Source organism: Pleurodeles waltl, chromosome 10 (assembly GCF_031143425.1).
Source record: "Pleurodeles waltl isolate 20211129_DDA chromosome 10, aPleWal1.hap1.20221129, whole genome shotgun sequence".
Lineage (NCBI taxonomy): Eukaryota > Metazoa > Chordata > Amphibia > Caudata > Salamandridae > Pleurodeles > Pleurodeles waltl.
The window spans coordinates 55,122,739-55,140,430 of NC_090449.1; the positions used below are offsets into that span (position 1 = coordinate 55,122,739).

General features: G+C 45.9%; 1 protein-coding gene across 3 annotated transcripts in view; it reads right to left on the reverse strand.

Annotated features, from left to right (window-relative positions):
• Positions 1-16,128: 16,128 nt before the first annotated feature.
• Positions 16,129-17,692, reverse strand: part of LOC138261021 (metalloproteinase inhibitor 1-like) — a 36,382-nt gene continuing 34,818 nt past the window's right edge. For all 3 annotated transcript variants that reach the window (XM_069209626.1, XM_069209627.1, XM_069209628.1), the window contains exon 6: positions 16,129-16,605. In XM_069209626.1, coding sequence (XP_069065727.1) covers positions 16,456-16,605 — 150 coding nt within the window. In that variant the 3' untranslated portion in view covers positions 16,129-16,455. The remainder of the gene's footprint in view (positions 16,606-17,692) is intronic.

A 17,692-nucleotide genomic window follows, 5' to 3' on the forward strand; every position in this document is an offset into this window, starting at 1 on the left:
TGCTGAGACTCAAACAGGTTCCCCAGCTGCAAGGTCGGCAGCTCTGGCGGTTATGACAGATCCTCTACCACAGTGTAGTTACCATAACAATATCAGGTGTACTACAATGAGCATAGGCTTTCGAAGAAGGGAAAGTCTGAAAAACAAGCATTGTTTCAGAGGAACTTCTGCTCAATCAAATGGTGAAGGAAGATCCATGTGTGGGCGGAGCCTAAGATCCCTCTCACTAGTGCTTATTAAAGGTAAAGCTTGTTTTCTTTCTGTTGGTCACATAAAGTCTGGTGACACCTGAGCTCTCACACAGACCTGAAAAGTAAGAAGGGGACTGATTATCATGTACACTGCACAGTGACATCATTGAAGTGACGTCACAGGTAGTGAGCTCACAGGAAACTTGACCATGTCACTGAGGCCAAGACCCAATTTCATAGGTCAAGGATGGAACAAACAGTACATTTTAATTTCCTGTATTAGACATATAGGCCCTCATTACAACCCTGGTGGTCGGGGTTAAAGCGGCGGTAATACCGCAAACAGACCGGCGGAAAACAAAATGGGATTACAACCGTGGCGGAAACCGCCAACATAGAAAGCCACTTTAACACTCCGACCGGCACGGCGGTACAAACAAAGAGCGCTGCGGACACCACCAACACACAGGCAGAAGACAATGTACTGCCCACCCGAACACAACACGGCTATCCGCCACCTTTTCCGGGGCGGAATCAACGCGAATAAAAACACAGGGGAAACAGTACACAGAAGGGAAAACACTCACCTCTTCACACCCCACGAGGAACCAGGACGCCATGGAGCCCGAATTGCAGATCCTGCTGGCGATGGTCTTCCTGCTCCTCTATCAGGAGCTCCTACATCGGCGGCGACGACCACGGTGAGTACTGCACCTACAACACAGGGGAGGGGGAGGGAAAAGAGAGTGACACACACACGCAACACCCCCACCTCCACCCTCACCCACAACACCATACACACAAATACATGCTGCAACATTACATATACACCCCCACCACCACCCCCTTGAATAACACAAGGACAAAAGGAAATGATTGTAACGATTGTAATCAATAAAAATCCAATAGTCAAAAGTCAAAATCCAGTATATACAAATATGTACACCAACTACACAAGTCCGGATAGTGCACCAATCATTGTCCGTGGACCACTGGTCCCAAAATGCATGGGCAAGGCCGAAACATGATACCTGACTCCAAACGGAGAGAACACTGCAGGGGCATCACATAGAAAATATACAGGCACCTCAGGTGGAGGGGGAGGGGGGGCACCTCAGCGTGATGAATGCCCAACATCACAGCTCCACGAGGGGGCTCCATGCCCATTGATGTATCCTGGGGAGTGCAGAGCCACAGTCTCTCAAGTCTCTCCAGTGGGTGGTTTGCCCACTGCTTTATGCTGGGAAGTGCAAAGCCACAGTCTCTCAAGTCTCTCCAGTGGGTGGTTTGCCCACTGCTTTATCCTGGGGATTGCAAAGCCACAGTCTCTCAAGTCTCTCCAGTGGGTGGTTTGCCCACTGCTTTATCCTGGGGAGTGCAAAGCCACAGTCTCTCAAGTTTCTCCAGTGGGTGGTTTGCCAACTGCTTTATCCTGGGGAGTGCAAAGCCACAGTCTCTCAAGTGGATAACAGTCTCCACTGGTTCTGGAAGGGGCTTTGTGACCAGAGTGCTTCATCCTGCCAAGGACTGAGGTAGTGGATGTCAATCTCGACTGGTTCTGGAGGGGGCTTTGTGCCCAGAGTGCTTCATTCTGCCAAGGACTGAGGTAGTGGATGAGATACTCCACTGGTTCTGGAGGGGACTTGGTGCCCAGAGTGCTTCATCCTGCCAAGGACTGAGGTAGTGGATGTCAATCTCCACTGGTTCTGGAGTAGGCTTTGTGCCCAGAGTGCTTCATCCTGCCAAGGACTGAGGTAGTGGATGTCAATCTCCACTGTTTCTGGAGGGAGCTTTTTGCCCAGAGTGCTTCATCCTGCCAAGGACTGAGGTAGTGGATGAGATACTCCACTGGTTCTGGAAGGGGCTTTGTGTCCAGAGTGCTTCTTCCTGCCAAGGACTGAGGTAGTGGATGTCAATCTCCACTGGTTCTGGAGGGGGCTTTTTGCCCAGAGTGCTTCATCATGCCAAGGACTGAGATAGTGGATGTATCTCTCCACTGGTTCTGGAGGGGGCCTGGTGCCCAGAGTGCTCGTGGGGGTGTTCTCCGCCGTACAGGTTGGCGGCGACATGGACAGAAGGTGTGACACTGGTCCCTCAGTCGGTGCCACCATGCCCTCTCCTGACCTGCCCTTCAGTTTTTGGCCCTTCCCCACCTTTGAATGTTGGCGCAGCTGTCTTGCCACTTTCTCCTTTCGTTTTCCCTGACCCCTTGGTGGCAGGTGTTTTCGGCTTCTCCCTCTGGGATGTGGGACCTTTTTCACCTTGGCAGATGGCGGAATGTCCTTGCCCTCGCTCCGTGGCACACTGGCAGCCCTGATGGTTGGCGCACTCCATGACCCTGCAGTTGCTGGCACCACAGTGCCTGGGAATGTGGTGGCTGAGGTGCTGGGATGGGACTTGGAAAGCCTGGCCCTAGGGGAAGGACTGGGGGGAGGTGTAGGGAAGAGGTCAATATTAGCCAGGAAAAGGTTTTTAGACACACTGAGATGGGTAGACGGAGGGTGTTTGGGAGTGGAGGTAGAGGTAGTAGTTGTAGGAGGTGTACGTCTGCTGAATTTGGGTGAAGGTGCATGGGCTGGTGGCTGTTGTGAGGTGGATGGCTGTTGGGTGTGTGTGTGCCTGCGTTTGTGTACTTTGGGAGGAGGGCTCACTGACACACTGGGAGAGGAGACATGGGATGTGTGAATGGTAGTGGGGGTGGTGAGTGCACGTGAGCGGCGTGCTGGTGATGGAGGTAGTGGCTGAGGATGTAGTGCATGCAGGTGTGAGTGGAGACGAGACTGGGAGGGAGGAGGGAGATGTGGAGGAGGGGGACACAGTGGAGGCAGTGGATGTTGGTATGTGTGCATGGGTATGATGCTTGTGTGAGTGCCTGTGGGATGTGTGGTACTTATGTTTGCCTGATCCACCCTTGTGTGTTGATGTGTGTGCATGCTGGTCTGATTGTGTACTTGGGATAGGCTGAGGTACAAGGGATTGGGTCTGGGTGGAGGAAGTTGGAGGGGGGAGGCTGGACACAGGGACAATGGCTGCCATCAGTGCTGAGGCCAGAGCCTGAAATGCTCTCTGTTGGGCTGCCTGCCCAGAATGAATGCCCTCCAGGTATGCATTTGTTTGTTGCAAATGCCTCTCAACACCCTGGATGGCATTCAGAATGGTAGACTGCCCAACAGTGAGGGATCTCAGGAGGTCAATAGCCTCCTCACAGAGGGCAGCAGGGCTGACTGGGGCAGGGCCTGAGGTGCCTGGGGTGAAGGAGATGCCCACCCTCCTGGGTGAGCGGGCATAGGGGAACCCACTGCCCACCTCCCCCACCCAGACACCTCGTAATGCACGCAGAGTCAGCTGAATGAAAGTGTACTCACCCCTTTGTGGCTGCTGTGATGCCCTCAAGTGGCCATCCAACTCCAGATACGCAACCGCCAGGATCCGGAACATCAGGGGGTGATGGTGCGACAAGCACCCCTCCCACGTTGGGAGGCCATCCCCAGCTGGGCCTCCACTGTCTTCTTGCTCCAGCGGCGAAGGTCCTCCCATCTTTTCCAGCAGTGGGTGCTCCGTCTGTGGTGGACCCCCAGGGTCTGGTTGCCCTTGGCGATGGCACACTAAATAGCCTTCTTCTGGTGCGCGCTGACCTCGAGGAATAGCACAGGGGAAAAGGGAAATCTTTAACCGTCCGGACCGTCAGACTCATTGTCCCCCGTTCCCACCCTTGCCTTGACGCACATACAATAACCGTCCGCACATGCAGGCCCCAGTCCCCCCCCCATGTATCTTCCATCCACACCACTCCAAACAGGCATTGCCCATGCAGCATGCTCAAAGTGTACTCACCTGTTTGTCTGGAGGACCGTACAGTTGTGTGTACTGGGAGAGGACCCCATCAACTAGTTTCTCAAACTCCTCCGAAGTGAAGGCAGGGGCCCTTTCCCCAGACACATGAGCCATTGTCGCTTCCAGACTGAGGTCACAGCAGCACTTGCAGTGTAGGTCCTCTCCTGTTGAAGGTCAGGTATCAAGTGAGTGAACAGACAGAAAATGGCGGTCACGTCCGCGGAGGTGTGTACCGTCGCCGCCGGCGTACATAGTCATTGGCTCCTCGGACCCATAAGGTCCAATGTTAACCAATGCTGGATTGCACCGCGGTCTTCGGCCGCCTACCGCGACGGTATACAACGCCAGCGCAGTTACCTCTTATCCCCTTGTCCCACCTTACAGGTCAGGCAGCCATCATTTTTAGGGGGCCACATGACATTAATATTAACTGCGTCACACCAATTTAGGCCTTGAATACACACAGTAACAGGCACATTGCGGATCAATAAATGTGTGCAAATGACATGTTGTCATACCTCAGTGTTGGCTGACTCTCTGCTCGCTGTTCTCGTCCATAGGGCACGTCAGCTGGGCAGGTGATGAGATGGCAGCATCCTCCCGTGTACAGACCGCTGGTGGACCTGTCGACAATGGAAGAGAGACACGTAATAGTCACCTACAGACTTGATCGTGCAACAATCCATGAACTGTGTGCCCAGTTGGAGCCAGACCTGATGTCAGCTATCCGCCATCCCACAGGAATCCCCCCTCTAGTGCAGGTTCTGTCTGTACTCCATTTCCTGGCAAGTGGTTCCTTTCAAACAACAGTGGCCATTGCATCAGGGATGTCCCAGCCAATGTTCTCTAACGTGTTGCCCAGAGTGTTGTCTGCCCTGCTGAAACACATGTGCAGCTACATCGTGTTCCCTCAGGTGGAGGATTTGCCCACAGTGAAAGGTGACTTCTATGCCCTGCGACATATCCCCAACATCGTTGGTGCCATTGATGGTACACATGTGGCCTTGGTACCCCCTGAAGGAGTGAACAAGTGTACAGAAACCAGAAGAGCTACCATTCAATGAATGTGCAGATGGTGTGTTTGGCCGACCAGTACATCTCCCATGTGAATGCCAACTTTCCTGGCTCAGTGCTTGACGCTTACATTCTGAGGAATAGCAGCATCCCTTATGTGATGGGGCAACTCCAGAGGCACCATGTGTGGCTAATAGGTGAGGACAAGGACCCTATACAATGTGAATAGTTGTCTGGGTATGGGGTTGTCCATACGGGTTAGTGTGTGTCTAACAGTTGTCCCTCGACATTTGCAGGTGACTCTGGTTACCACAACCTGTCATGGCTACTGAACCCAGTGAAAAATCCAAGGACAAGGGCAGAGGAGCTCTACAATGAGGCACATGGGCGAACTAGGAGAGTGATTGATCGCACCTTTTGCCTCCTGAAGGCCAGGTTCGGGGGCCTCTATATGACAGGTGGTTCTCTCTACTACTCACCAACAAAGGTGTGCCAGATCATCGTGGCCTGCCAGATGCTGCACAACCTGGCTTTGCGACGGCAGGTGCCTTTTCTGCAGGAGGATGGTCCAGCTGGTGGTCTTGTGGCAGCTGTGGAGCCTGTGGACAGTGAAGAAGAGGAGGCAGAAGAATAGGATATCAACAACAGAAACAACATAATCATGCAATACTTCCAGTGAGACACAGGTAAGAAGATGTCACTGCCTCCCACATCTCATACTATTGTTGGAGCTAGCATAAGTCTGTCATTTTCATTCAGTGTATGGACCCAGACATGTCACTTTGCCTTTCCATTTCACAGATATGGGTCCCATTTTGTGCCCTCTGCTATATTTCCTCCAGCCCTACAGCTGTGTTACATCGGTATGTGAACAATTAAATTGACATTGCTATATTCCATGGTTATTGCAAGTACACGTGTGTGAAAGCACAGACTGACTCCAGATTGTTTTGTGATAGAAGTGTGTTTATTTCTGTGCAAATAAGTGGAGGGAGTTGTAAAATGGGCTGGGGTGATGGTGGAGGAATATCCATGGAAGAGTCCAGTCTATTTGTTTCACAGGTGCATTGTCCAAAGGGGCATAGGAAGTGGAGCAATGGCCTTTATAAGGATGGACAAGATGACAAAGTGGGACAGAAGGGTGACATTCAGGGGGTCTCATTTCCTGGCGGGGTCTTGGCAATGTGTTTCTGTCTTGTTCCTGGATCTCAGGGACCGTTTGCGGGGTGGTTCTCCATCTGCAGGGGGTGGGGTGCTGGTGTCGTGTTCCTGTGGCATGACCTTGTGTGCAATGGGTGAGTGACCTTGTACTCCAGTGCTTGCATTCTTGTCTTGGTCCTTGTGTGATATTTAGTTTGGGGTCTGTGTGGGTATCTGTAGTGTACATGCTTTGCTGATGGGTGTCCATGCTTTGATGTTGCATGCAGGGCTTGGTGTTGGGATGGGTGGGTTGTGATAGTGGGGCATATGTGAGGTGTTGGAGTGATGGGGGTGAGATTGAGGGTGGGAGTATGTGATGGCATGCAGGTAGGGTGGGGGATATAATAGTAAAGCTTTGACTTACCAGAGACCAGTCCTCCTGCTACTCCTACGAGGCCGTAGTTGTGGGGGAGGAGTTGGGGGTCCACCGCCAGTCCTCTGTACAGCAATCTGGTGTCTGGAGACCACGGAACACACCTTCCCTGTAGGTCGTTCCACCTATTCCTGATGTCATCCCGTGTTCTGGGGTGCTGTCCCACTGTGTTGACCCTGTCGACGATTCTGCGCCATAGCTCCATCTTCCTTGCAATGGAGGTGTGCTGCACCTGTGATCCGAATAGCTGTGGCTCTACCAGGACGATTTCCTCCACCATGACCCTGAGCTCCTCCTCAGAGAACCTGGGGTGTCGTTGAGGTGCTATGATGTGGTGTGAGTGATGTGTGAGGTGATGTGTGGGGTGATGTTTTGGGGTGTGTTGTTTTTTGTGCATGGATGGTGTATGAGTGATGGTGTTGTGTGCCTCTGGATGCTGGTGTGGTATTTGCTTTTCTGTCTCTATATTTTTTGATACATTTTCATTGTAAGGGGTTGTGGGTAATGTGGGTATGTGTTTATATTGGATTGGGTGTGTGGGTGTGGTGTGTGTATGTGTGTCTTTCAATTTGTCCAAAGTGGTTGTGTTTTGTAAATGTGTGTGTATTTTTAGTGCAGCGGTGTGTACCGCCAATGGAATACCGCGGTTGAAAGACCGCCGCGTGGATTTGTGGGTCGTGATACTGTGGGCATATTCCTGTTGGCGTGACGGTGTCAGTTTTGTTATTGCCAGTTTCTCACTGATCTTTGGTGTGGCGGACTTGTGTGGGTGTCTGTATTATAGCGGATTCCGAGCTGTGGGTCGTAATAGCTGTAGCGGAATTCCGCAGTCGCAGCGGTATGTTGGTGGTCTTCTGCACAGCGGTAAGCGGCATTTACCGCCAGGGTTGTATTGAGGGCCATAGAGTTATATATGGAGCGGGGAGGGGTCCCTGCTTTCATGATTAGCATCTCCAGATACACCCAAATATCTGGCTAGGGTAATCTACTCAACACTGGACTTTGGGTACTCGGTTTAGGCGAGAACTCCTTTAAGGGAAAAGGCCTCCAAACCCCAAATCCAGTACTTGAGATTCTATGCTCTGCTAAAGGTTACAGAATTTGTCCCAAAAAATGCTAAACTTTTTTTTTCTAAGATTGTTGTTATTAGGGTCAGCCTAAATCTCTGTTTTTATTTTCTCTCCTACTCTCTTACCACAAGGATACATTTTAGGTGCAGGTCACAAGTATTTTAATTTATTCACTAATTTTTTACCACATTGAACTGTTATTTTGTATTTACATTGCGCACAACCAGCCATTACATTGGCATCGCAGCACACCTGCTAGCCAGAGACATTCAAACCCCCAGGGTGCTGAGACTGGGCCTCTTTTACACTAAAAGCTGAGATGCAAACATTGATATATTGTTTATCAAAGCACATATATGTATACCACCCAGGACCGCCTCACAGACAAAACATACGTTTGGCTTTGGGCAATGAATCAGTGTACATTTCCACCAGCTTCTAGGTGCTTTTGGATGAAAGTAACCTAGTGATACATGTATGCGTACATAACAACTAGACCATTTGCACTGTATGAAGTTATGAATAAATGTCTACACCTGCGCAGCCACAGAATTTAACGGTTAACAGGGTGTGTACACTTCATTTAAATTTCAAACTCATACGGAGTCAAACCCATTTTTTGGAGGTATGTTGAAATCCTTAAATGCTATATCAATCTTGATTATATTCAGTGAGTGAGTGTTAAAGTTATTTCTGGCACTTTAGAGTTAAACACTTGTTTCTATTACTGTTCATCAGGGGGATTCATGACTGCATCAGCACCACACACAAAACACAAATAAAATAAGTATATTCACAAGGAGACATGTTTAAGCGTTTACATTTCATTTGACTTTGTGTATTCTTTAAGTGACAGAAGTTGACACTTTTAGTTGATAACGCATTTGAAGCCAGCGAGTGCTTAGTGAAAGGACAGAGGTGCTTCTCACGATCGCATCTTGTAACAAGGGGAGGACGAATTGGGGTGTTTATTGAGACAGGAGAAATTTACAAACATTTTTAATTTAAAAAAATTTGTACAATCGTGTTGTGTAAAACCCAGCGAGATCGGACCGTGAAGGAAATAAAAAGAAAAAGTAGTCCAGAAACCACGCTGAATACATGGAGCCTTGTATGTTTTCAGTAGTTGGCCTGTGTGCTCAAGGAAGGCTAAACACCGGAAAAGGCATTACGTATGCATGCCTTTTCACAAAAGGAATGAAACAAATTTTAAAAGGCAAGCCCATGAACCAATGAAAGTGACGAGCATGACATGGGCATGGTTAAAAGCCCACGGAGAGATTACAACAGAGGCCAGAGCGCTTGCATGCTCGACCCTAAAAATAGAGTGGCGGAACTAGCTTAGCTGTAGTTTACTGTCGTCAGATGAGAGTATTTTAAATCAGACTTCTTGGTACTGTCATTGGAGTAGTCAGTGACAGTACGCATGTGGAGTAAATGTATCCTGATTTTTCTATATGGGTGAGATCTTTCTCTAATTTAGGGATGAATGAGGCTACTGAAGTGACACTGAAAATGTAACCCAGGGGTAATCGTAATATTAAATATCTAGCTTAAGTTGAAACATGGAAAGTTGCAAGTTTTTTTTATAAAAGCCATGAGCAAAGTCTGTCAAATCCCAGGCCTTGCCTAATTTGAGTTTCTCATTTACTGGAATGACCGCTTTCTTCCAATTTATAATATTTAATCTGTCAATGTATTCCTTCATTAGTTTAGTATCACTGGACCCTAGTAAATAATAATTTGAATTTCCCATCTTTTACTTTTCCTGCATATAATGCTTGATAGAGTTCACAGAATAACAAGACTTTCTTTGTATGTATTGCTATCTTTATCCCATTTCTCCTTACCAAGTTTTTAGTCTGGATTTAATCATTTTTACCCTGGGTTTATCAGCTATGATATTTCCTGCAATGTTCTACTTCAGAAATACTCTATCTATCTAAATAGTTCTATCTTGTCTACAATCACTATCTGTATCAGGGTTCTTAAGGCTTAATTTTTTATATAGGCCTACTGGGATTTTTAGCTTTCTGTTGGGATTTCAATGTAACATTGCTGCTTATCAATTGCCATTTCCATTTCATTTCCAGGGATATGGATATGGCTATTTTATAGTGACCTGTATTTTCAATCCCTTCTGTTCAACACCTAAAAAGACACAGTCCCACATATGTATCTTTTGCTGGTGGTGCAAATGAAAATGTTTGTTTTCCATGTGCAACCCTGAATATGTTTACAAGACTCTGAGAATGCAGGGAAATACTCCAAACCCAGCAACTCTTCCTAAGTGTGTGGTCTCTGGTGTCATCCATTATTATGTAGAGATTACCACCTATAATCGGATCACATTCCAAAATGTTGTGGATTTCAGGAATATCTTGTGGACATATATAGAGTTGACTTTGAATTATTTGGAGCCGTGTCTATACATAACCAGTAGATATCTCCTCTGTTTATCTGCATGGACTTTGAGTTTCTTGCTAACAATGTCTGTGCTCTGTGGTTTTTGTTCATATTTGAAGGAATTCAGTGGCCTGGGCTACCCACTGTTTTGAGTCTTCCCCTGTTTTTTTTGTGTATACGACTCTCCTGAAGCTGCTAAATCCTTCCCTATCCACAGTTTCTTAATTTGAGTTTTAAAAATTTTAAAATTCCTATGAACTAGCCTAATGATGTCAACCAGGATTTAATCTCTCTCTATTTCGAAATTCCGTAACAACATGAATGTGATGTTTTAATCACTTCTGAAAAGGTCTTGGCTCTTCCCCATCACCAACAAACCTCAATCCTCCTTGAACATGAAGATTTACCAATCTATTCTACCTAAATGTTTAAGAGCTTAAGGACCATACTTCATTGTGTAGGCTTCTCATTCTAATTTGTAACTTAGAACACCCTCAACAGTAAATATTCTTGGAGAAACAAATTCCGAACGACCTCTGATCAAGTTGTTGTACCCTTAATTAACTCTCAAAGAGCCTTTGCCTGAGCCCTACTGCTTTCAAATAATTGGCACTCTTTCCTTTCTGGTTCTTATCCATTTCTCGATGTACCATATACCATCAATCAAATTTTCTTGATCTTCCAAGGATTATGGTTATGCTTCTGTTTTCAACATTTTCTTGCTTTTAGACCCTGGCTCACTGATCCAGTCCAAATGTTATAGAATGTATTTTTGGTTGAGGAATGTAAACTCTCCTGGCCATCCATTTTTGTTTTCTTTTGTTACATATACCTATCTGTTTATATGTAACATATTGACACATGGGTCTCTCTGGGCAAATTGTTTCATTGTTCAGGTTCTCATCATATGGTAGGGTTGCTTGAGAGATGCCATGTCTCTTTTCTGTTCCCCAATAAGCAGAAGTTTAAATTATCTTTGTTTGCTCATGGTTACAGATGACAAACCCTGACATAGTTATATTTATTGCCCCTTCATGCTACTTTGCTATCCATTCTCAATTTCCCAGTAACAGGTTGAGTTCAAGGGGCGCCCTGGTGTGATCCCGTCTAATCAAGGACAGGTCTGGTGGATTGTGCATCAGCTGCAGTAGCTTCAGCACATGTTACGCAATACTGTCATCTTCTGCACCCGCATACATTCCTCTTATGCAGACGGTATGTTTCTTTAAATATGCTGAAGCCTTTCTGCTTTTTCTTGAGATTTCAGATCTGCTCTTCTAATTTCAGTAGTTTTGATCATCTATTTTCCTGTTTAGCTGATCTTTTATCTATCAATTTTCCAATACAGCCAACTGTTCCACTGTTTCTTCACTAGACCCTTTGCATGCCTTTTTTAAACCTAGAGTATGGAGCCTATTCATTTAAGGCCTATTTTAGGGACACCCTTCATTTATCTTCTGATGACAGGCTGTTTATCTTTAGCCAGGAGAGGGGTATATTAGATTGTGACATGCTTTGCATCAGAGATTTGCAACTGCTTTCTCTTGAACATGTTGTTGTCAGCATGTCTTTTACAGATGGTTCCCTCTTCCTTTTGCCCTGGCTATGATCTATTTATTTTGTGGCTACCTTACCCTGTATAGTGATTGTTTAAAAACAGGAAAGGGGCAGCACATGTGAAAACACATTTATATTATCATGAGAAATTTACAAGAAGTGAGTGTTAAACTTGGCATCCTTGGTGTGGTCTCCCCTGGCTTTTTGCCTCTGCTTCCTGTTTTGAATGTGTGCTGGACTTTGTTTTTGTTGGTTTTGGTACTCTGGTATGGCTGACCAGTGCTAAAGTGCAAGTTCTCCCTATGTAAAATGTATGTGTGATTGGCTTTCCATGATTGGCATATTTGATTTACTAGTAAGTCCCTAGCACAGTGCACTAGATTTGTCCAGGGCCTGTAAATCAAATGCTACTAGTGGGCCTGCAGCACTGACTGTGCCACCCACATAAGTAGCCCTGTAATCATGTCTCAGACCTGCCACTGCAGTGTCTGTATTTGCAGTCTTGAACTGCCAATTCAACTTGGCAAGTATACCCACTTGCCAGGCCCAAACCTTCCCTTTTTTATGCATGTAAGGCACCCCTAAGGTGGGCCCTAGTTAGCCCCATGGACAGGGTGCACTGTATGTTAAAGGTGGGACATGTACTTATGTTTTTAACATGTCCTGACAGTGAAATACTGCAAAATTTGTTTTTCACTGTTGCAAGGCCTATCTCTATCTAGGTTAACAAGGGGGCTGCCTTTAAATGTTATTAAAGTGCAGATTCCCTTTGGGAGCAGATAGAAATCTGGAGTGTAGGGTCTCTGAGCTCACAATTTAAAAATACATCATGAAGATGGGTTTTACGTTGTGTCTTTGAAAATGCCACTTTTAGAAAGTAGGCATTTTCTTGCCTAAATGATTTTGTGAAACTGCCTGTTTGTGGATTCCCAGTCTGGGTCAGTTTGACATTGGGCTGTTTACACCTCTCTCTAGACAGTGACACAACGGGGGCTGGGGTGTAGCCTGCATATCCTGATGAGCCCTCTGTGCTGGAAGGGAGGGGAGAAGTGGTCACTCACACCTGAATGGACTATGCCTGCCCTCACACAATGCAGTCTCCAACCCCCTAGTGTGTGGCTGGGGCCTGGCCTGGACAAGAAAGGATTTTACAAATATTTGAGACTTTAGTTGAAGTTTGCCAACTTCAAAGGCAGAAAGGGGTTTAAGCATTGGACCCAAAACCCCAGACTTTAGATTACTTCAAGGATTCAAGAGGAACCTCTGACTGGAGAAGAGCTGAAGAGCTGAGAGGTGCTGCCTTGGACGGTGATTGTGCTGTGGTGGGCTATCCTGCAGTTGCTGCTTCAGCCTGTGCAAGGGGAAAGAGACTGGGCTTTGTTGCATTCCTGCTTGAGAAGTAACTCAAAGGGCTTGAGTATAGCTTGCCTCCTGTTTCGAAGCATCAGAGACAGCAAAGGCTTCACCATCCAGACCTGAGTCGACCTGCTGTGGACTCTAGCTTGCCAGAGGGTGCCATTCCAGTTCCTGGAACCCTGGGAGTGAATTCCTGGAGAAAAAACAGTCTAGCAATGCCGGACAATACCGTTTGACTTCACAAGGGATGCCGCTGCCTGGAACTGCAACGCCGCTTGGCCCGAGGCCATGGACCCCACTGAGTGCGATGAATCCAATGACCGTCTGAGATGATGCCGCTTTCCCAGAACCGCGACGCCATGTATGTTTGTACAAATACTTAACACATTATCTCTGAAGTTAAGCCTGCCTGCTCGTGCCAAGCTACCAAGGTGGTGAGCGGGGGTTAACTAAGTGTGATTCCCCTTTGCCCTGACTAGAGTGAGGGTTCTTGCTTGGACAGGGAGTAACCTGAATGCCAACCAAAGACCCCATTTCGAACAGCTTGAAATTCAGTGAGCACAGGAAGAGCTAAAAATTGGAGATAGCCATGCTGACTGGCCCGCTAGCCATCTCTTCCACAAGCTGCCAAGCAGATGGCCCAGGCCAACTTGTGACCTGATAGTCTGAGCCACCTGCTGACAGATAGCTAGGCCAGCTGCTAACCAGGGTGCGTAGGGGTACAAGAGCTGCTGATCAGAATGGCTATGCATGATGAGGCCAGTAGTCAGAGGACCCCAAGTCCCTAACTAGAGCCCCTGATTGGCTTCCCTCCCAGTGCCTCTGCATTGATATTTGGTCAGTACCCCTGACACTGAGTGCAGCAGCACAAGGCGGAGGGTTGCCCATGTACCTTGAGACATGAAGGTAAACTTCTGTACTCTGGTCCCCAGGCAAATGACTGTAACCACAGACTTTGAGCCCAGAAATCCCAGTTCCCTCAATGAAGCACATACACCAAACACCTGCACTGCTATTTTGTCTTGTACAGAGCGGGATTACTACTGCAACAACAATTCATCAATGGAGTAAAACTAACCTGTTTTAGGACAGTATAAACCCAACTCAAGTTCTTTATTAGAGGGTGAACAATCTAATGTTTGCTTAATTCTATTTCACAAAGATAGGAAGAGCCAGCATCAAAGCATCAGAAAGTGACATCTCTAGGAAAGCTTGGCCACTATAACTCAAATACTCCTGTGGTAACGTTTCTGACACTTTCTGCTTGAAACCCATAAAAATCAGAAGTTTCATGAGTGCTCACTTTCACACTTTGTATTCATACTGAAAACTGGGATCAAGGATCAAGAAAGCTTTTGTCCTTCTACTCTGTAGGTGGTTTCTACCCTTGTTGCACTCACCTTAGAACACCTGCTATATGGCTTGACTGGTGTAATGCCAAATCAAAACTCCCTACCTTTCACTGTCCCTAAATTGGTCACACTAAGTGGGCACAGAGCACTTGAAGCCAGAAGCAAGAGCCCCAGAGTTTTCGCTACCCATCTGGATTTAACCTGCAGCAATAGGACCACTCACTTGTCTACACCTCACATGTCCTTCTAAGTGCAATACTAAAGTCCAGCACAACAGGGTCAATTATAACAGAAGGTAGCAGTGGTTCACATTTCTCGCACATCCCCTTTATACGCCCATATTTAAGAAAAGTGGCGCTGCCCCCAGTGCAGCGCCACCGTTCTTGCACACCTTAGAGCCCTCCTAACGTCACCATGCGTGCTCTGTATGTGAGATATGGCACAGCATGGCAGTAGTTAGGAAACTAGTGTCATAATTTTATATGCTAGTTCAGAGTTTTGCAGGATTAGCATGCTAATCCTGCAAAGCCCATTGAGGCCCATTGTAAATGATGGTGTGCCTCCTATTAACGCCTGCTCTGAGGAGGCATTAAAAGTGCCGACAAAATGATGCAAAGAAATCTCTTAGATATTTGTGCACCATTTTTTCAGCCCCTTTGCATACATTATGCCTGCCGCAGGTATAATGTAGCGCAAAGGGTTACAATGCATTGCATGCATTGGGCCACTTTGTAAATATGGAGTGGGGATTTTGGCCTCATAGGGCCTCATTAGAGTTTTTAAAAATTACGCTAATGTGGCACAAGGAGGTGCTAGGGGCTCTTAAATCTGCCCCATAGTTTTCGTTTTACTAGATAGTATAGCTTTTAATAGACATCATTAACTGGGACGGCAGTCATCGTCTAGTCTAACTATATTCCTTTATGGCAATTTCCTCAGTGTGACCATTGTTCATAAAGGTGGCATTTCCATTTAATTTTCGGTTATTTTGTTCCCGAGAGAAACGTTGTATTACAAATGTTCAGCACTGGGGATGAGGAATGACGGTCGCAAAGTGTAAGGGATTACATGCAGTTGGTTTGTGTATATTTTTTTTAGCCGAACAGTTGTTCTCTGCATGTAGTGAAATATCCAGCTATTCCAAACTTTTTTTTTTTATAGTTTCATATAAAAAAGAAGTTAAAATATTTGTCATGGAAGTATCCAAGGAACCTATTTCAGGAGGTCCCACTCCCTGCCCAGATCCTGAACATACCTTTAATGAACCTGACTCAGCAATATATATGTTCTGTTAGCTTTGGGCGACAGAATGCCCATTTGGGTGTAGCTTCACACCACCCCTGTATAACCTAGCATATAATTTAAAACCCATTTAGCACCCATTGGCAATGTGTGCTTCTTGAGGCTGTAATGACGATGAGCAGCCACCATGATTCATGCAGATGCTTAGCACAAAAAAAAGTGGCAAATGACGTTTTTTTTTTTTCTCCTCAGAAGCCACCAGGTTGTTCCTGTCGGTCTGGAACAGAAAAAAGACCCTCAGAACATCTGCTCTACATGGGCATCATGTCCACATGGGCATTGATGTAAGGTCTCTGCTAGTGGGGGCTTTACTGTTGGAAAGACAATGGGTCGCCCGACCCTAAGTAGATCGCCCAGACCATCAGTTTCACACAGAGTTATCTGCTACATTGATGTTGTTGTTCCTTGTTTGACAAACTCTAAACAAGTCTCATGTTTTCTGCATTGATTGAATATAAGAAGACACTATTGCGTTTATTCCAGAACATTTGTTTTTTTTAATTATTGGATCAAGCCCCAAAGTGCTGCATGAAGCAATAAGATACATACTTAGCAAGTGAGACTCCAGAGATAAATGTGTACAAATACAGAAACATAGCAAACATTCTGAAAAGTTCCAAGGCATATTACAGTGGTCTTCCAGAACAGTAATTCACCCACTTTCTTGAGGATAATTTTGAAATGGATGTAGGGGCTGCACTTAGTTTTTAGACTACAACTCTGCAAGAAGGATGGCAGAGATGGATTTCAACCTCCTGCAGCTTGTCGAACAACAAGGCGGTCTCTCTGGTCAGCTCGTTCTACTCAATTGTCTTCCAGATACATCTTGGGCCTTTGCTCGGGACACAGACCTGGTTCTTCCTTTGGTTCTCACCGTCACCGCCTTCGTACTGCTCAAGTGTGCATGTCCTGGGTTCCGATGAACAGGGTTGAGAACTACATGGCACGACCTGTTGCAGATATTAAAGGGAATAAACTGATCACCTAGCAAGCACAAAAGTAGTCACCAGCAGCATTACTGTTTTAACATTACATTTATAGCAAAGGTGATAAAGACACGTACTTCAAACAAAGAAATTATCAAAATCAGTTTTAATATCCCACAATAATGTTTCTGTTTAGTCAGAAAATGTAAAAAAGGTACCCCAACTCTAAAAAAATGAGGTGATCAGTAGGGGCCATGATGCCAGGGAGCCAAAATCATAGACTTGAGACATTTGAGGGTTTTGCGATAATTTTTGTAAAATGCCACCTGATAAAATGAGGTGATTAGGTTCAATAGCTGAGAAATATGAGGTGGACCAGGTAAAGCACTTTACACGCATTTTTACCTTTTTTTCCTCATTTGGACATGGGTATAAATTCCATTCTCTTCTGTGTTTGCCTGGACGATAACCCACTAGATTTACGTTGTGATAACTGTCAATCAATTTAAAACAAGTTGCTGAGGTACTCACACACTCAATGGAAGCAAAAATAGTTTGCGCATTTTAAGCCCATTTTTTGCTCATACGTGTAAATGAACCTCAAATAGCATGCACGTCTTGTCACAAATGTTATACAGTAGTATCCATGGTGTTTTTTTTCTTGCAGCCACAATTTGCTCCTAAAAGTAAATAATGGACAAGGAGGCACACCTAGAAGACTTTTTGGATTATGGCACAGATCTCCATGTAAAGTCATCAGGCTTGAACTTTCTTTGGTGATTAGGTATTGAAGGAGTATTATTTATACAGACATAAAAGCTTTGTTTTCCTCTAATGAGGTATTACTGTGAGATTTTATATCGCACCAACAAATTGAGCTCACTATAGGGGTGTTCTGGAGCCAATTTCCAGGAGTGAATAAAACATTAATTGATCTCTTAGGGAAATTGTTCTGGTCAAGTGCAGACAGTAATATTCAAATAATGGAGAAAACGATATTTGCATTTGTTTCAGAATATTCTCTCATAATTTCCTTCACTGATTATCTATCCATCCAGGTGCTGCTGGTCCCCTCCATTTTCTTGCTAGTCCCCTTTTTTTTACTGTTCCC